Source organism: Callorhinus ursinus, unplaced genomic scaffold (genome assembly GCF_003265705.2).
Source record: "Callorhinus ursinus isolate GAN/ISIS: 27379988/994484 unplaced genomic scaffold, GSC_fseal_2.0 scaffold51, whole genome shotgun sequence".
Classification (NCBI taxonomy): domain Eukaryota; kingdom Metazoa; phylum Chordata; class Mammalia; order Carnivora; family Otariidae; genus Callorhinus; species Callorhinus ursinus.
The window spans coordinates 2,153,677-2,173,391 of NW_027397113.1; the positions used below are offsets into that span (position 1 = coordinate 2,153,677).

General features: G+C 54.7%; 2 protein-coding genes across 5 annotated transcripts in view; both read right to left on the minus strand.

The window, feature by feature from the left end:
* Positions 1 to 2,067: 2,067 nt before the first annotated feature.
* Positions 2,068 to 10,062, minus strand: FADD (Fas associated via death domain). The gene is made up of 2 exons (XM_025878573.2): positions 9,600 to 10,062; positions 2,068 to 7,160 (listed from the first exon to the last, which is right to left on the minus strand). Exons 1-2 carry the CDS (start codon positions 9,883 to 9,885, stop codon positions 6,784 to 6,786), a joined length of 663 nt encoding a protein of 220 aa, XP_025734358.1. The 5' UTR covers positions 9,886 to 10,062; the 3' UTR covers positions 2,068 to 6,783.
* A 7,515-nt stretch (positions 10,063 to 17,577) lies between these two features.
* The window catches only part of ANO1 (anoctamin 1), a 137,485-nt gene continuing 135,347 nt past the window's right edge, over positions 17,578 to 19,715 (minus strand). For all 4 annotated transcript variants that reach the window (XM_073883343.1, XM_073883342.1, XM_073883344.1 and 1 more), the window contains one exon: positions 17,578 to 19,221. In XM_073883343.1, coding sequence (XP_073739444.1) covers positions 18,979 to 19,221 — 243 coding nt within the window. In that variant the 3' untranslated portion in view covers positions 17,578 to 18,978. The remainder of the gene's footprint in view (positions 19,222 to 19,715) is intronic.

Below are 19,715 nucleotides of genomic sequence, written 5' to 3' on the forward strand. Positions count from 1 at the left end.
TGCCTGAAACCCTGGGTGGTACTGAACCCCCCATATTGTTTCCTGTCCATACGCACCTAGGATAAAGCTTCATTTCTAGGTTAGGCGCAGTCGGAGACGAACAGCCACACAAACAAAAAGGGATGTTACAATATACGGTAGTGAAAGTGACGTGAATGGGCCCCTCTCTCAAAATGCCTGGCACCGTCCCCGCCCTGCTCCTCGTACCCACGCGGCGACACGGCGGAGGGGATGGGGCGTCGGGCTGCCAGCAGGAGGACCACCTCGCCAAGACCGCCGCAGGCGGGCAGAAACAGGAGGGGCGGGAAACCGTGGATGAGGGGCGGGGGCGACGGTCATGCTCTCCCCGACAAGCAGACATTCTCGGTTCTCTGAGTGGCCAGAGTGAGGTCTTTTGTCTGATGGCCCTCTCCTTCCCGTGCCAGACGAAGAAGCCGTCGTCCCTCCATCTCGCTTCCCGGCTTCCCCCGGCGCCCCCAGCAGGCTCCGGACCTCACCATGGGAGGCGTGAGGCAAGTGCCTGATGACCTCCCCCGGGCTCACCCAACCCTGCAGCTGAATTTTTTTCTAACTTGAAACACCACCTTTATCATATTCTAAATCCCTGGGTGATCACCGTCACTGCAAATCCCAGAAAACCTAAGCAAACGGGCTTAAAGTGTTGGCGCCTGGGACAGGGAGCCCGGGCAGAGTGAGCTGATTCAGGGACCCTGAGCTGCGTGTCGGGGCCGCGCTGGGGCTGGGGTCACGGGCCCTCCCTCCTGGCTCGCCCCGCGCTCTAAGAGCCGGCCACACGGCGGGGCTGGCACTCGAACCCAAGCAATGGACTCTGGAGGCCGGCCTTCTGCAGAGGCCGGCCTTCTGGGGACAGTGACATGTCCCAGCCTTGCCCACCTACGTACATTTATGTCATTCTCTGTACTCTTTGGTTTATGGTCTGGGCTCTCAGTGGGGATTCCTCTCTCCGAACATAAAACCCCCCAAGGACGCGGCAGCCAGCTGAGAGGCACAGGGGCTGCTTCCCCAGGCACCTCCGTGCCTCCAAAGACCTCCAGGACGGAACCTGTGATTCGAGTGTTTTGACCCAGCCAAGCTGGTGTAAGGGCAAGTCCTTTTAAAACATAAGTCACTCAGAAACCATTAAAATGACATTTAGTGACCTTTACAAGGTGCCAGTCACTCCCAGACACCACACCTCATCTCTTTGAATCTTGCAGCAACCCTGGGGGAGGGTCTGATCAGGTGAGAAAGGGGGCTTGGAGGTGGTGCTCTGCTGTGGGGGTCACCCAGCTAGAAGGTCAAAGCTGTTGGCCCTCCGCTAAGAACGCAGAGTGAATGCACAGACGGATGAATGGGAGCAGGAATGAAGCAGACAGCCCGCAGCAAAGGGCTGTGTGCTCTTAGGCACATGGCATTGATCCTGCCTGGAGAGAGGGACCCTTGAGGTGGCCTGTGGTGACTCAGGGGGTGGGAGACACCTCCCTGGGGCCCCTGGATCTAACTCGCTGGGACTAGACCCTGTGAAGGGCAAATCCTGGGGCTGGGTCCCTGCAGGACATGCTGGCTGGGGGTGTTGGCATTGGTGATGAACAGAGGGGCAGCCTGGCCCCCGAGAGAACGCTGCTGGCCTGCCCGCATCCGCCCCGGCTGGGACTGTCACAGCCTGACCACCCCTCTGCATGTGCCCTGGGGGGTGGGGGGTCAGACAAGGCTGCCATCAGACTGGGTGTCTGAGCAGGGCCTTAGGCCCAGTAAGGACTGCAGATGGGGAGTTCAGGCACGAGGTGCGTGGGGCTGGGTGGCCCTTCTGTGCATCGTGATGCTGCCAGGCAGGTTGATCTGAGGGGCCTGGGGACCCTTGGGAGCTGGGTCTCTCCGGCCAGAAACCCCTTTGGGAAGAGTAGCAGGGACCCAGTCTCCCGGCGATAAGCCAGGTTTTATGATCACGTTACCTCAATATATACAAACATAAGGTCAGATAGGACCTTATGCTTCTGAGCCTCGTAAACTATAAAATGCCAGTAAAATTACAAATCAGGGAGAGAAAAACCCACAAGACACATACAATTTAGATTAATAGCACAATGAAATTCATAGTTTATTTAATATGAGGTATGTTTTTTTGTAGTAAAATGTACACAAAATTTACCCTTGTAGCCATTTTTTGAGGGCCACTGAGCGCATTCACACTGTTGGGTAGACACCCCCACCATCCGCATTGACAGGCAGGTTTGGGGACTCAGGAGGCCTCGCACCTGCATGATGCCTGGGGTGACTCAAAGGGCCCGGGATGTTTTTCTGTTCAAGCCATACCACGAAAGCTCCATCCACGGGTCACGTGCTCTGGCTCAGTGAGGACTCCATTCAGGCACTGAATCGGTCTCTGTTCCTTGGTGAAAATTAATGCGGTTAGCACACACGTGACTCCTGCCGTCCATGTCACTTAGTCAGTGACTTAAGACACAGGGCTTCTGTGATAAAAGGGGATCTCCACTGCCAATTTTCCCTGTAGAAGGGAAGTCCTGTCTCCATCAGCATATGTCGGGCGACTGGCCATCTTCACGTGAGCAAATGCCGCTCCAAGTCCCACTTGCCCGCCGGGTCCCAACAAAACGCACAGCATCACGTGGCTAGAAAGCCGTCAGCAAGGTGACTCAGAGTCGGTATCATGGAAATACAAACACAAAACTAAAACAGACGCAGGGAGCTTGCGGTTGCTAAGAACAGTCAGGGGCCTGTAGTCGGATTCTGCTTTTGTCTGGGGCCTGATGGAGGGTGGGGTCCTCGAGAGAAGGGATGGGGCTCCGTGGGGGGGATAAGAGAGGGGGCGGAGAGGCTGTTATATATGGGATCAAGACCCAAGGGGGAGGGGGCCTGGTCTGCACCTTTGGCAACTGGGTGGATTGTGGTGCCAGGTGTAGAAGTGGACGCAGGCAGGGGGAAATACGGAGTCTGCGTGCCATGGGCAGAATAATGCCTGACCCCCCACGATGCCCACGGCCTAATCCTGGACCCGTGAACGTGCGCTTACATGGCAAAAGGTGTGGCCCCTCGGCAGCTGACAGTAGGGGTCTGGGGTCTCAGAGAACCATGTGGCAGGCACCGGGGACCTGGCGGGTGAGGCCGAGGGCCTGGCTTCCCTGGGTGCTGAGTGGGAAGAGGGTTCTGGACATGCAGGGACGGGGTGTGGGGTCTGCGATGCGGTGGCCAGAGGAAGAAACAGCGGGAGAAAATGTCATGCAATTATCAAGACAAGCATCAACTGCTGCGGAGGTTGAGCAACAGACCACAAAGTACACAATGGGTTTGGTAACCTGGGACCTCACAGGTGCAGCTCGGCGGGGGTGGGGGGGGTGGGGGTGGAGACACAGGGAGTGGTCCTGGGGTGCTAGGGAGGAAGACGCAGCAGGGGACGAGATGGGACGGGGGAGGGTCTGCCTCGACCCTGCCCCAATGCAAACCTCCAAAAGGGTCTGGAAGGGCCTGACAGGGCTCCACGTGTATGCATGTCCACAGCGCAGGAGGGCTGGCTGGGGTGGGAGGGCAGAAGGGGAGGGTATGAAGCCGGGAAACCTGGCGGGAGCATGAGACTAGGGAGTTGGCCCTCTCTTCCAGGAAACACTCAACCAAACTCCCCTTCATTGGCCTGAAATCTCCCACAAAGCATTTACATTTGGGCCTTTGCCCCATCTTTCTCAGGAGATGACTTGTGTGCAGCCTTTACTGGAACTACGACTCTCACAAAAAAAGTCTTACAAAAAATATAAATGGAGCATGAATTGTTTTTTTGTGAAGTTGCCATGACAAATTCCTCTAAAAATTGTAGCCACTCCCCTAGCCAGGGCGGGGTGTCACTGGTCCCATCACAAAGGTCCTAGTTCCAATCAGATGTCAGTCAGACCCGTCCCAGAACACCTTCTCCCTTGAAGCGCTGGTTCAAATCATCGGTGGGGAAAATGCTCAGATGTGAGAGTGACAAGCGACATCTCAGGACGAGCGGCCACGGGCTGGCCCCATTGTAGTGAGATCATGAGGAACAGAACCTCCGCGGCTCTGGGTGAAATGTCACTGCTTATTTTTGAGGTACCTGAGGAACAAGTTGCCACAGATTTGGGCAAGCACTTTATATTTGCCGAATCATCCCTTTTTAGGGTGATGAAGCCACAAGGGGCAGAGCCAGGGGTGGACCCCATGCTCCGCGGCTCTCTGGGGACACTCCCACCAAACAGTCCAGGTTACACCTATTCCTGTATCTGGTGGACAATGAAAACACATTACAGGAAATGTAGAAAATATAAGAAGTATAAATATCATTTAAAAACAATCATTCTCAAAGATTTGCCGTGTATCTTTCCACTTCCAGTGCCCATGTACGCATTTGTGCTTTTGCTATAGGCCTGTGTTTACTTTCATTACACTTTCCCTTTCGTTTCACAAAGTAGGGAAGCTATGTGCTTCCTGAGGGCAGGCTGCTTGTCCTGCTGTCGCGCCCCAAAGCCTGGCACGGTGCTGGTGAGGGCGGAAGCCTCCGGCCCGCGGATGTGTGAACTGGCCGAACAAACGGGTGCCTCCATCTGGCTCCACCAGCATCTGCTGGGGGGCAGCTGCTTGTGCAGGTGCCCATCACCAGGCTCTACGGCTCTGCCCTGGTACGGGGGCCGGCCCACCTCCGGGCCCCTGGAAATGGGTGGCGGGCATGGCCTACAGGCGCAGGATGGAGCCTCTCTTTGCCCACCATCTTCTCCAAGTCTCGGAATCAGATCTCAGCCTCGAGAGGAGGTCACGTGCGGTGTTCCAGAGCCCAGCTCCGTCTCCCACACCGTGTGGCCAGGAGCTGCTCTCCATGGAGGTCCTGGGGTGTGAGTGCGGGGGTGGGGTGGGGGGTGGTACGGGATGACACCCGGTGCCTTCACAGCATGCAGGACTGAGAGACGGGCCACAGGAGCGAGCTGGTGGCAGAGCTGGGGACCAGGCCCTGTCTGCTCGCTGGCCGTGGAAAATTTCAGGTGCAGAAATCACAGGTCATCAAAGCCTCTATCATGACTCGTGGTGTGATGGACGGCTGGGTGCTTCTTCCGGGTGTGAGAGGCATGCAGGGGGACGTCGGGTGCATGTCAGGATGTCTGGCATTTACCCTTTCAGTAGCTTATCTCATAAGCCATGAGGGAATGGAAGAACCTCTGAAATCTGCCTCTGTTCAAGAAATAGGGACGTACTTTTCAGCAAACCTACTTCCCAAAGCTACCCATCAGCCAAGCCTCTGACATTTATCGACAGTGCTGACGTGTCTGTTATCCACAGAGCTAGCTCTGCCCCTCCGCCTGGAGAACAGGGGTGCTGGCCGGCAGGTGGGGAAATGCACAGTGCACCACACAGGGCCAGGCCGCGCCGGTGTGGGCTTGAAACAGGCTCAGGGCCTCGGCGGCACTCTGAGCTTGTGAACTGCTTGAACTTGTATTCCTGGCCAGGAGCTTGAGGTCTACAGTGCAGGGCCACGTCTCTCTCATTTCCTGTGGTGGTCCCAGCCCTTCGCCATGCCCGGCACGGGCATGTACTTGCTGAAGGCGTGCAGGGGCTCAAAGGCTGGTCCATAGCTTAGCAGGACAGTTATGTTCAGGACCTCAGCCATCTAAGGCCACGGTGGCACGGCATGACATCACGTGTGGCTTTCCCAAGGTCACAGCTGGAAGGCCTGAAGGAGGGACGGCCACTTGGCTCTCTGATGCCCTTCAGCAGCAGGTGGGCCTGAAGCTGGTGAAAGGTAGCCTCTAGCAGACCAGTCTGCTGAGCGCAGATGCTCCCCTTGTCAGTGGCTCCTGGAGCTGTTATGAAGTCCAGCTACCCTGTTCATGGCTTAGCCTAAGAGAAGCGGCAAGGGGTACTGAAATTGACCACAATGGGACTTTCGAGAATATGAGAAATGAAGTAATCCTTAATAGGAATGTAAAATTCTTTGTAATATGGAGTTTCCCACTGTAAAGGAATAAGCTTTAGCAGGATTACCTTAGAAGCAGAAAGACCACTTTTTAAAATTACAGGACCCTGTTATCAGAATGGTGATTTTGACATAAAACAGTAATAAGCTGTGGCATCGCAGAAGTCCTAGTATTGCTAAGGACTGATGTTTGTAGAGCACTGACTGTGTCAATCACCCCTGGGCACTTAACAGTCCCATCGCAGGCCATCCTCCCTCGGCTTACTACCCCCTCCCGACAGCCTCAAGGGCCAGGAGCCCACCGGGTATCCCCTGGTGTACAGGGCTATGCGGATGGCCTCAAAGCCTCTGGCCGACTGTGGCAGCAACAGAGTGACCCGGGGTGACCGCGTGGGCTCTGGAGCCTGACAGCCTGGCTTCCACCCTCAGCTCGCCCCCTGCTACGGACTTCCTCCAGCCGCCAACCGCACACAGGTCCCCCACCTGTGGAGTAACAACACTGATCACTGCTGACTCTGACGTTCCTTCTATGTGCTGGGCGTGGACCCAAAACTTCCTCCTGCAGAGACTCATTTCCAGGGACAAAAGGCTCTCCCCCTCAAGGGCGATCATGAGGCTCGAATGAAGGCATCTGCATGGCGTCCGAAGCCCCGCCAGGCATGGAGCAAGCACTCAGTGAATGCTGGCTCTGAGAGGTCAGCCGTGGCTCGGGCACTGGGGTCCCTCGTCCTGGCTCACTGCTAGGTCTTCACAGCACCGGTGCGTGGAGGCACTTGGTCAACCTTGGTGGGGGGACCCAAGTTCGGGCTGTGCGGATGCCCTTGGGCCCCTGGAGAAGAGCAGCTGGGTCACCAGGGGGTCCCCAAGGCGGGCCCATCTGAGTCGCAGGACGTCAGGGACACGGCGATGCTGCCGCCACCGCCTCTACCGGGCACGTTCTCGCCCTCGTTCTCGAGGCCCCGGGCCTGCTGATCCTCCACGATGAGGTCGGCCACCAGGTTCAGCTGGCAGGCCCTGAGCGCCCTCACCAGGTGCGACACTGTCACGTCCTCCCTCTTGGTGCTCTTCCAGACTCTCAGCGACTCCCTCACCTGCTCTGTCAGATTTCGGGGATACTTCTCCTCGATGGCATCGATCTTGGTGTCCGTCACTTTAAGGTGCCGGGCCAGTCTTCTCCAGTCCTTCCCCACATTATCACAGATGATGTCAAATGCGGCACGCAGGTCTGGGGAAAGAAGAAAATGATTTACCAAAAGTTTGGGGAGCTCGTTAGGAGACAAGCAACCCCATCCTCCCAGTGGGCTTCTTGGTGCTGACCTAAGTGCTGGGGACACAAGAGGTCCTCTTGCAGAGGCTGGAGTCACCCAGCAGTAGAGGGGCCAGGGGAAGGTCAGAGAAAACCCAAGGGGGGGCCTCTAGTCCTGCCGCCAGCCTACTCCAAAACTGCCCAAAAGGTGTGGCCCTCTGAAGAGGGGAAGGCTGGTGCGGGCGGTAGTGCAGCTAACTGCCTGGGCGGGGGAAACTGAGGGAGGGCCTGGGAGTTGTCCAAAGGAAGGAAATGGAATTACTCCCCCATCCTACCCTGTAGTTAAGTGGTGGCCCCTAAAAAGTTATGTCCACCTCAAATCCCTGGCACTGTGAATGTTAACTTATTTGGAAAAGGGTCTTTGCGGATGTGATCCAGCGGAGGATCCTGGGATGACATCATCCTGGATTATCCAGGTGGGCCCTAAATACACTGACAAGTACCCTTAGAAGACAAACAGCAGAGGAGGCCGTGTGATCATGGAGGCAGAGATGGGAGAGATGGAGCCATTTGCCACAGAATGCCCAGAGCCTCCAGACTTCGGAAGAGGCGGAAGGATGCTATTCTAGAGCTTCCAGAGGAAGCCTGGCTCTGCTGACAATGTGACCTTTGACTTCTGGCTCCAGAACTGCGAGAGAATCGGTTCCATGTTGCCTCAAGGCCCCGAGTTGTGGTCTTTTGTATGGTAGCCCCAGGGCACTAAAACCCAATTCTTATTTTGGAAGCTGCCTGGACTGACCACCAGTCTTTGGTCCCTGGCTACCATGTCCTCATCTGCTGAAAGGTCACGACCGAGACCAGCAAGTGGGGCACTACCGACCCTAACAGGCAGTTTCTGGAATGAGGGAGCAAGCAGAGAGGAAGGACAAAATGCTGCTCGGAGGGCCCCCGCAAACGTGTATCTTCAGCTACAGAACCCCAGGATGCCGTCAGTCTGTGTGCCTACTCTGCTCCGGCCCCCTGGAGGTGGGCAGGTGGGCACCTGTGTTACTGTGACCACTGGTACAGAGAGGGAAACTGAGGCACAGGGAAGCAAAGTGATTTTCCTGACGTCATACAGCTAGACAACAGCACAGCCAGAAAGCGAAACCCTGACAAGTCAGGTGCCGGTCCACTCGACCAGGATGCTATCCCGTCTTTTGTGCAAGAGTAATACAGGATGGGCCCTCATCAACCCACCCCTACCTGTCAATCTCTGGTGTACTCTCCTGCAACACATAGTATCTACACACGTACAAACACAGACGGACACAGAGAAATCTAAAATGTTCTGATCTGTGTTTTGTGGACTGCCTTTTAAGTGTATTATGGCAACAATCTCCCCTCCATTGAATGTCCTTGAAAACATAATTCTTCTACGTCCTGTTCTGTTTGCACAGCACTGAGCGTGTGTATATGTTTATATACGGGTCTTAACGGAGTTAACACCTGTGCTGTTAGAGGTCTACCCTTTCCCTTTGGTGACCGAGGGACTGATGCCAGGCCAGAGCTTCAAGCCTATGAGGATGTCCCCGAAGCACTCCCCATCACCCCCTCCCAGGGCTCTGAGAACACAGGGGTGTGGCTGAGAAGCCCTGCTCTACCCAGGTCTCATTTTTACTCCTCGAAACCTCTGCAAGCCCCAGGTGAGGGTGGAAAGTGGGGATGCCTGAGCACAGGGCAGGAAGCCACAGAGAACTGACCTGGTCGGAGAGGCCTAGGTGCTAATACCACCCAGCCACCCACGGCTGCCTCAGGTCAGTCCTAGTTAGCAAGGGCTGTGCATCTTAGGCTCCTCACTTCACCTTCCAGCCATGGTCCTCCGGCTGGTAAGACATGAATAAGAAAAGCAGAACCTAACTACGGGGATATCGTGAAAACTAAACAGCTGGGCTAGAGACATTTTCAGTACTGTTCTGACAGCGTCAAGGGCACAGCGGGGCATTCCCAGAGGCAGAAGGAAAACGAAAGCAGCCGCAGGCTCACCTAGCTCCTCCCACCCAGAGGAGGTGAGCAACGCCCTTTCCTTGGAATGCTTTCTAATTAAGCCGGAGGAAGAGGGGGGAGGAAATACTGAAGTGTGTGTGTGTGTGTGTGTGTGTGTGTGTGTGTGTGTTCACGTTTTCCAACCCAGAGGAAGTTAACTTTTATGAGCTCTGGCTCTCCCCTCTGCAAAGTGGGCAGCTCACCTGTCTTCCAGGAGTGCTGAGACAAAACCTGCGCAAATCGAACCTGAGAGAGGTTTGGCGCGGCTGCCTGGCCACAACTACTGCCGGGCACACCGGCCCCGCCTCCCGCGGGCTCGGCCAGTCCCCCGGCCTCCCGGGCCCCGCGCCGCCCCTCCTCCGGCTCCCTCGGGCCCCGGCCCCCCGCGCCCACCTCGCTCCTCCGGCGGGGCCCTGGCCGGCGCGCCCGCCTCGAAGCTGTCCAGGCGCTGCAGCAGGTCCTGGCGCCGCAGGGAGACGAGCAGCTCGCGCAGTAGCTCGGTGTGCTCGGAGTCCAGCTCGTTCTGCTCCAGCAGCACGTTGAAGAGGTCGAGGCCGCTCTGCATGCCCTCCAGCTTCCTCTTGCCCACGCGGCCCCGGCACAGGAACTTGAGCTCGGTCAGCTCGTCGTTCGACAGGCCGATCGACACCGAGTGCAGCAGCACCAGGAACGGGTCCATCGTGGCGGGCCGCGGGGGGGCCCAGCCAGGCCCTCCGCGCGTGCCCCGCTCCGCCCCACCGTCCTCTCGGCGGCCCGGCGGCCCCGCGGCCCCCGCGGCCCCCGCGGCCGGGCTTCCCCGCCACACAGCCCGCGCCACTGGCTGGGGTTCCTGGGCCCCACTACCGGAAGTCCGCGCGCACGCCCACGCCGCCGAGGTCTCGCGAGAACTCTGGGACCCGCGCATGCGGCCGTGGCCCGACTGTAGCCATTTCCGCCCGGGAGGCGCGCGGCCGCCGCCGCCAGGGGGCTTCCCCCGGGAGCTCGCGGCGCCGGGTTGGAGGGCTTCCGCGCCTGCGCCCTGCGGACCATCTCCCGCCCAGTGAGGCTACTGTGGCCCCGGGGTCCGGAGACCCAGGCGCGGGCTGAGAGGATGGACCTGCGTTTCCTGGGCAGTGCCGCACTGCGGATGCCGATGATAAATGCTTCTATTATTAACATTTGTGAGAGTGCAAAGGGTCTTTTAATGCTCCCTGGGCAGAAGAGACGGTTCAGAGGTTTACTGAAGTTGCAAAGTTTGATTTCATTAATATTTCATTTTTATAGTCATTTATGCGTTCGAATGCTTTTAGTTTATTGAGCGCCTGCTGTGTGCCAGGCAGTAGGTGCTGGGAACACATTTGGGAGAAAAGAGAAGTGCCCGCCTGCCGGGAGCTACGTCATCAGTACCCAAGCTTACATAATACAGATCAGAAGGTCGCGCCGCATGCCGCAAGTTAGTTAAGAGCCAGGGCAAAGAAGATAAGGGGATGGGGAGTGTGGAGGGCGGGGCACGATTGGAGGGGCTGGTCAGAGCAGGCTTCACTGCGCAGGTGCAGGTGCAGGTGCAGGTGCGGCGACCAGGTGCAGGGGCCAGTGGCCAGGTGTGTGGCTGTTGGGGGCAGGGAAAGGGTGCGGGCGGGGGCACAGCCACAGCAGAGGCACTGAAAGCGGAGGTTCCGGGGACACCTGGAGGACCGAAGGGTCTGGAGCAGAGAGGGGGGTCGGCGGGGGTTGCCAGAGAGGAGAGGGGAGGGGTGGATTAGGAGGGTGCCTCACGGGCCAGGTGCAGACCCGGCTGTACTGCTCCTGAGAGGAGCCCCTAAAGAGTGCGAGCAGAGGAGTGAAGCCATCGGGTGTCCTAAAAAAAAAAAAATATACATATATATATATACAGATAAATACACATATACACACACACATAAATATTTAATTGAGACAGAATTCACAACCCATCTAACTTACCCATTTAAAGTGTATATTTCAGAGGATTTTAGTATATTTGTAAGATTGTGCAAGCCTCACCATTAGGTAATTTTAGAAATTTTCATAAGCCTGAGTAGAAACCTGCTACCTATTAGCAGTTACTTCCTTTCCTTCCTCCTCCGCTCAGTTCCTGATAACCACTACTTTATTTTCTGCCTCTTTGGATTTGACTATTCTGGACATTTCATATAAACGGGACCATACACTATGTAGCCTTTTGTGCCTGGTTTCTTTCATTGGGCAAAATGTTTTCAAGGCTCATCCATGTTGTAGCATGTGATGGTTCTCCATTCCTTTTTAATGAGTCAAGTAGTAGTCCACTGAACAGATGGACCACATTTGTATATATCCAGTCATCAGCTGATGGACATTTTGTTTCCACTGTTAAAAATCAAAACTCAACTGAGTAAATTTGAAGATCTAATTGACTTTATTCAATAATTCATGAACCAGACAGTATCCTATGTAGCAAGTAGAAAGCTCTGGGGAGCTGAGTGTACAAAACAGAGGGTTTTTATAGACAGAAGGGGAAGAAAAGGAAGTTTTCTAAGGAAGAGTGGATTGTTCTGGCAAGGTCACCTTCCTTTGGGAGAAGGTGGAGGTCTATCATGCAGATCACCTCACTAGTGCCCAGCAGGGAACCCCAGATTGTCTGGTTTGAGGTTACATTTCTGGGAGAGGGTGGAGTCTTGGTTTGCTGTTGTGGGGAAAAGTGACTCTGTTTTTGGCCCGTTGTTCCTTTTTTAACAGCACCTTTTGGCTGTTACGAATAATGCTGCTATGAACCTGGTGTTACATTTTTAGAGGGTCACTCTGCCACTGTGTAGAAACTAAATAACCCTGATGAGAGATGAGGGTATTTGAATCAAGAGCAGGGTTGGGGAGGACCTGCTAGATATGTTGATTGGACAGTGGCATGCACAGGACAAGGGTTTGGAATCAAGACCTGGGCAGGAGACGTGAATTGGGGAGTATTCAGCAGATAGATGTGTGTGTGGCGGTTAATTTTAGGTGTCAGCTTGACTGGGCTAAGGGCTGCCTGGTAGCTGGTCAACCAGATTCTGGGTGTGTCTGAGGGTGTTTCTGCAAGAGATGAGCATTTGAACTGATGCTCTGAGTGAAGCAGATGGTCCTCCCCAGTGCGGGCGGCATCATCCAATCTGTTAAGGGTCCAAATAGAACAAAAAGGTGGAGGAAGGGAGAATTTGCGCTCTCTGCTTGAGCACCATCCCCCCACCCCATTTTCTGGCATTCACACTCAGACTGAACTTGACCCTGGCTTTTCTAGGTCCCCGGCTTGGACTTCTTGGCCTCCATGACCACTCGAGCCAATTCCTATGATAAATCTCTTGTATTGATCTCTATATAGCCTAACGGTCCTTTTGTCTGGAGAGCCCTCACTGGTATAGTACTTAGAGCACTTGCAAGGTGAGGTCATCTATGTGGAGGGAGCAGACAGAAAAGAGGGTCAAGGGCTGAGCCCTGTGGTGTCCAGCTTTTCAGGAGAAGTGCAGGGGTCTGTGAAGGAGGCTGAGAAGGAGCCCCTCGAGGCAGGAGGTCAACCAAGGAGAGTCAGACCACACCCCTGCTGGCAAGTCCTATTTCTTTGTCCCTTGCACGTCTCTTGTCTCCTGATTTACCATATACTTGGCTTCCTGCTCTGCATTTTTCACCCATCTCTCCGGCCAGAATGTGACACTTGGAGGCAGGGTCCCATCCTCCACATCCTTGCTGACTCTGATTACTTTCTGTTTTTGGATCATAGCCATCCCAGTGGGTGTGAGGTGGGATCTCCTTGTGTTTTTAATTTGCCTTTCTCTGGTGACTCATGGTGCTGAGCATCTTTTCATGTGCCATTGGCCATTCTGTCTACTCTGGGGAAATGTCTGTTCAAGTTCTCTGCCTGTTTTTCTTTGGGTGGCTTGCCCTTTTGTTGTTAAGTTGAGATTCTTTATATAGTCTGGATACGGGTCCCTTATCAGAAATACGATTTGCAAATGTTTTCTCCCATTTTGTGATTGACACTCTGCTGATTGTGTCCTTTGATGCACAAAAGCTTAAAATTTTGACCAAGTCCATTTTATGTATTTTGTTTCACTTGGCGTTGTGTCTTTTTTTTTTTTTTTAATTTTAAAGAGAAAGCATTTGTTGGTTTCATGGATGCAAACTGATCTTTGGGAGGACAGTGAGCAGAATCATTTCCTTTCTGTTTCTCCTTGTATTGTTTCAGTTTCCCCTGGGTGCTTTTTCTTTTGTTTCGGTCTCATTTATGATGAAGGCTTTCCTCAAATATCCAGGGACTCTGGGCTTTGCTCAGGAGTAGTTAGTCTCTTCCAAAGAAAAAGACCCTTTCCTGACGATGGAAAGGGGTATATGGTAGGGCAAAGAATGGCCCCCCATGATGTCCACATTCTAATTCCCAGCCCCGTGAATACGTTAGTTTACGCGGAAGAAGACGTGATAAAGATCCAGGTCTGGAGCTGGGAAGATTGTCCCGGATTATCTCCGGGGACCTAGTCTAACCAGGAGTCCTCATAAATAGGGAAGGACTCGCCCTGACGGCTGGCTTGAAGATGGTGGAGGGGGTCCAGCCTTGCAGACAGCTCGATTGTAGCCCAGCGAGTCCCGTGTCAGATGTTCGACTTATGGAAACGTAAGATAATACATTTGTGTTGTTTTAAGCCCTTAAGTGTGTGTGGCCATTTGCCCCTGGAAGCAACCAGAACATTAGCACAGACCCCGCGGGCTACGGCTTTTCCTTCCCCGGTGCAGCTCCCACAGGCAGCCAGCAGAGGGCAGCAGCCACCGGCAAGTAGAACCAGGCTCTCACGACTGTGGCTGGAAGCCAGGACTGCGAGACAGGACCGGTCACCACCCGGCGAGGAGGGGTGACCAGAGGCTGCTGAGGGGGCGTGACTTTCTGAGTCCTGGCTACAGGTGTGTGTGGAAGTTTATTGCACGCATAAGATGTACAGTTTTCTGGATGTCATACTGCAGGAAAATGTGGGGGGGGCAGGGAAAGCTGGGAGGGGGCAGGGGTAAGGGGCGAAGAGAAGGGGGGATGAGAACGGAACACAGCAAATCAATGACTTGGCAGAAACCTCAGCATCTACAAGGTTTGCCTTTTCTCCAGGGATGCAACCCTGGCAGGCTCCTGGCGGGGGCAGCAGACACCAGCCCATCTGAGGAAACGCGGTTAAAATGCCTGGGCTGGTCCAGGTCAGTGTTTCAGGCACCGCCCACTCCTCTGCCAAGAGCTGTGTGAGGGAGCAGTGGGTGAGCTGCCTGCCATGGACATGCCTGTGGTCCAGAGGCATCAGAGCCTTCCACATAGCCCTTACCTCCTCCGCCAACACCCCTGCCAACTTGACTCCGAGATCCCCTCAGCTCAGAGGCAGAAAGACCCAGTTGTCAGTCTATTTGCCATCCCCATCTGTCCTTCCATCCATGCACCCAAATGTCCATCATTCCATCTATCCATCCACCCCTCCTTTCATCCACCCACCCATCCATCCATCCATCATCCATCAATCCGTCCACCCATATCCATCCATCCATCCAAACACTCATCCATCCATCCACTCATCCAACCACCCATCCATGCATCCTTCCATCCATCCATCCATCCATCCTTCCATCCATCCATCTCTCCCTCCCTCATTTATTCATTCATTCAGCACTTTCTGCTGCCTCCTCTGTGCTTGGCACTATACCAGTGCTTCTTATTGATCTGTTTCCTGGCAAGAGTTAGCCCTTTTTTACTTTGCTGTGGCTCTTACAAAACATGAACAGGAAAATGAGTGTTGCCTGAGTATGGGGACGCACACCACAGGTAGGGGGTTATTTTAAGGGGCACACAGATGCCTCCTGGGAACCTGTATGTGAATGTGTGTGGGGGCTGGGGAGGTGGGCACCCTGGACTAGGGGCTCTGAATCTGGCCTTGGCGTGGGGACAGCCCTATCCCAGGCACACCCCCTGGCTAGGCTCTGTTCCAGGGAATCTCTCGGCTGGTCCTGGATCCCAGGACTGGAACCTGGCCTGAGGCTTGTCACGTGAGGACGTGACGTGCTGAAAAGCTGCCTGTGTTGGCAGGTGGCTCGAACTTTCAAGAGAACATTCAAATCTGGGTTTTTATGTTGATTTGCCTGGTTTTTATATTTTAAGTCAACTAAAAAAAATTAGCCAACACTGAACCTATCAAGTGGAGATTGTCTTGGGCTGGATGCAGCTCATGGCAGCCTCCACCTGGGGAGGGAAGCAGAATCCCCAAAGCAGATGCCAGCACAGGTGCCCCCCAGCCCCAGACCTCGGGCCCCTGCAGGCCATGGCCCATCACTGTCATCTTTGGACGGGCACGACACCACTCCGGGACCAATAGCAGACAAGGTTCAGCGTTGGGGGCCGTGGGGCCTGGGTTCGAGAGACGGCTGTGTCGCCGGTTTGCTGTGTGACCACCGTGGAGCCCTGACCCTCTCTGGGCCTCTTTCTTCCAGTCTGACATAGCAGTGCCGGCCGGCCAGCTGATCTCGGGGGTCCTTCCACGGCCAGATCCCAGGTCTCTGTGACATCATCTTTTGGTTTTCCTCCACCCACGTCCACCACCATCCTCCAAGCCCTACTATTGCCCCCTGAGTTTCTGCAGCACCCCTCTCTGACTTCCCTTCCATCGCACTGCAATCCACCCCCGCCCCCGACAGCTGCCATGACCTCAAAAGGTGAATCAGATCCCATCACTGGGCTGGTTAAAACCCCCCAGTCTCCGCTGTGGCATCTGCCACCAAGCTCGAAGTCCCCACGTAGCCAGGGAGCCCTGTGTGAGTTGGTCCTGGCTACCCCGTCTCCCCTGTCTCCTGCCTCCTTCCACGCCCTCCCCTCCAGTCAGCTGTCTGCACACTGCTACCTCAGGGCCTTTGCACGCCCTTCTGCTGCCTGATCTGTCCTGCCTTCCTCCAGGATTTGACATCCTGGGTCCTTGTTGCTCAAGCCTCCAGGGGTCTTCCTGACCAAGCCTGGTCACACCGTGTTCTGTTTTATCAGGATCTCTTTCTTCCGCTGACACTATCTGGTTCTGGGGTCCATTTTCTGGTTAAGCATCTCACACCCTCTGCAAGAAGTCTTTGCCTGAGGGGAGGAGGGACTGGTCTGTTTTGACCACTGCTGTCTGCTTGAATGTTGTATGAACGAATGTCTACAAGGTTTGGGTGCCAGTCTTGGCTTAGGTGCTAAGGAGCCCTGTGACCTCGGGCAAGTCACTTCCCCACTCTGAGGCTGCTCATCTCTCAAACGGGCCCTCACAGGCTTCTGGGAGGACCCATGGAGAGGGGAGGTCCCTGTGATGCTGCCCCCGGGTGCTGCCTTCATGTCTGGACTAAGGAAGCAGTTCCAAAACTTTAGAAGGGCATTCTTGACAGCGGGTAACCAGGACATTGCGAGCCTGAGCTTTGCTGAGACTTTTCTCGAGGGCGCAGGAACGCGAGCACTAGGGGGCGCCAAAGCTCTCCCTTGTCCTGGAGATGGGCGAGGAGGCATCACCCCGGAAGGCTTCTAAGGAATGTCCCCAGCTAGCAGGGCTGCGCGGCTTTGCTAGCTTTGGGTGTGAAAAATATCTTTCTTTCGTGAAATGGTGGTGATCAGAGGTGATAGTTTGAAAAAGCGTCCCCACTTGCCCACACAAAAACACTGGCAACTCTAGGTGCGTCCCCAAGAGGGTTGGGGACATTTTAGGTCCACGGAATCCTAAGTGCTACCATGTTGGGTTGGCGGGACCAGGGGTGGGAATCTGAGGATCGTGGAAGAGGGTGCTGGGAAGGTACGAGCATGACTCCCATCCCAACACAAACGCAGGTACGTGCACGCACATGCACACACACGTGCCCATGCAAACACATGGGTACACCCGGTGCACGCCTGTGTGCACAGCCCGCGCGTCCACACATGCACACACACGTGCCCATGCAAACACATGGGTACACCCGGTGCACGCCTGTGCGCACAGCCCGCGCGTCCACACATGCACACACACGTCCCCATGCAAACACATGGGTACACCCGGTGCACGCCTGTGCGCACAGCCCGCGCGTCCACACATGCACACACACACACAAGCGCACGCATACACACAGTCACAGAGAGATGATGAAGTCCCAGGAGCATCCAAAACCATTCACGTGTCTGGCGCTGCAGGGATGTGGACGCCTATGATCCCTCCCGAATTTGCAGCTCAGCCAGGGCGCTCTGGGGACAGCCCCTCGAGCTTCCTGCGGGGAAGGTCACATGGACAGCGTTCGAGTGAAGACAGTGGATACACAGTGTGTACCCAAATTTATTTAGCTGCAGGAAGGTTCAGTCACGGTCCTCTGTGAATCTGTGTACATTCACTTTAAAAAAAAAATGGTTTCCATAAAAGGATTTTTGGTCATCACCTAATTTTTAATACAATATTTATATACAAAACCCCCATTTCCAACTACTTACTGTACAAGAGAAACTAGAAGCGTCAGACCCCATGACTGTCGCAAACGCCTACAGACGGCGGTCAGGGTCAGGGTTGGCAGCTGAAGGGGATGCCCTCATGCCGACCACACGTTCACGGCAAACCCGTTTCTCTTCTCTCCCTTCGATGAAACGTTTTTTAGGTTTCGCTTGGTGCTTGAGAGATTTCAGATAATTGGTTAGTATAACGGCTGCAAATTTAGATCACTCCTGCCATCTGTGAGACTCGTTTTTACAAGCTTTAAAATTGTAACTGTCCCACAGTCACATTCCTGTAAGTAAAAATATAGAGAAGTATTACCAAAATAGAAGGCTTTATTAATAAAAATCTTTGGTAGTAACAGCGTTTTAAATTCCTCGCGATGATATTTGGTTAACTAATAAAATAAACTCCTTCCACCTTGGAGCGACAGAGAAAAACCCGCAAATCCACCCTAGAACTGATTATTTTAAAAACCCAATAAATATTCTAAAGCTGTGAATGTTCTCCCGACGCCTTAAGATTTCATGGAACCTGAAGCCATCTTCAGAAATGTCTCTGGGGTCCTCTCTCTCTGCTCATTTTCTGTCCACCTGGTTTTCTTTCTTCTTCTGCTTTTTTTTTTTCTGCCCCACCAAGAAGATGGACAGTTCTGAGGCCGGCTCATGGGGGAGGGGCAGGTGTGCAGCCGACGGTGGGGACCCCGACGGTGCGGGTCACCCGCTGTTCTGAGGGACACCTGCTGCCCCGAGATTCTCCAAGAGTAAATTCCAAGCTCACAGGCCGTCTGCAGGGACAGGGCCAGGGCACCTCTCCTTCGGGCCGGAATGTCTCCCGGTTTCTGAACTAACAAAAAACAGAAGATGAAAAGCCAGCTGACTTTTCCGACCTGGTGGCAGGTGAGCCTTCTGGAACTGGTGTCAACCTTGTTTTTCCGCTCTCCCTCCAAGACTGCACGACGTTTATCCAATGCTTTGCAACACCATCTTGAATCCCTCTAAAGGCTATCAGGCGGATTTGAAAAGACGCTTTCTGGAGGCCTCTGTTCACCTTCCACTGCAAAGGAGACCCGCGGTTCCCAAGAATTGTTTCTGCAAAGTGCCCGCATTCCCGTGTGTTCTCACCCTAACCCCAGCGATCATTTCGATTAACCTTGAATACTAAAGATAAAAAAATTCCCTGCATATGGTTTTGTGCAAAAACAAGAAGGAAAAAACAGAAAAAAAGACAGAAGAATGTTGTCCTATCAGAAGGTGGTCTTCCAGGTTTGCGACGAACACCGGAGCCACCGGGCCTGGCTGGGGGAGGGCGCCCGTCGGCCGGGAGGCTAGGGGCGGCTACAGGGCGCCCCCGGGGTACTCGGGGCTGTCCAGGCAGGCTTTGGGGCCGTGGTTGTTGCATGGCTCGTCCTTCTTCCGGGCCTTCTCCATCCACGTGTCCAGCAGCTGCTGCTTGCCCTGCTCCTCCCTCATGAACAGCTCCACCATCAGCACCTTCTCCTTGTGCACCTGCTGGCTAATGTCCTTGGGGATGTCTGGGATGACCCAGTCCACAAAGTCGCTCATGAACATGACCAGGTTCTGCAAGGAGAGTCAGTGTGTGGGGGTGGGGAGGGGGACAGCAGGAGATGCTCCCCACCTCCCCTGCACCCTCCTCCGCCCCCACCTGCCTTCTACCCCACCATCCCCCCCACCCTCCCCATCACCCACCTCCGCCGCACCCACCTCCACCGCACCCACCTCCACCGCACCCATCCTGTCACTCCTAGCCTGCGACCCCAGACACACACTTTGGGCTCCCTTGGCCTCGGTTTCCCCCAAGGTATAAGTGAGGCAGGAAACCAGCCAGCAGGCCCTCCAGAGACGGCTGCTGACTTCTGTAAAGCATCGGAGCTCAGTGAGTAGCAAGTTTCTGAATAATTCTGACTCCCTGGTCTGGGAAGCTTAAGGGATGATTGGATTGGTCACGCATCACCGAATCTAACAGGTGTCGGGCTTTAAGGAGAATAGTTAGAATAGAAATAGCCGGGTGGAACTTAGTCTCTGATGATGCCACAGGCCTTTCTCCAGCCTGC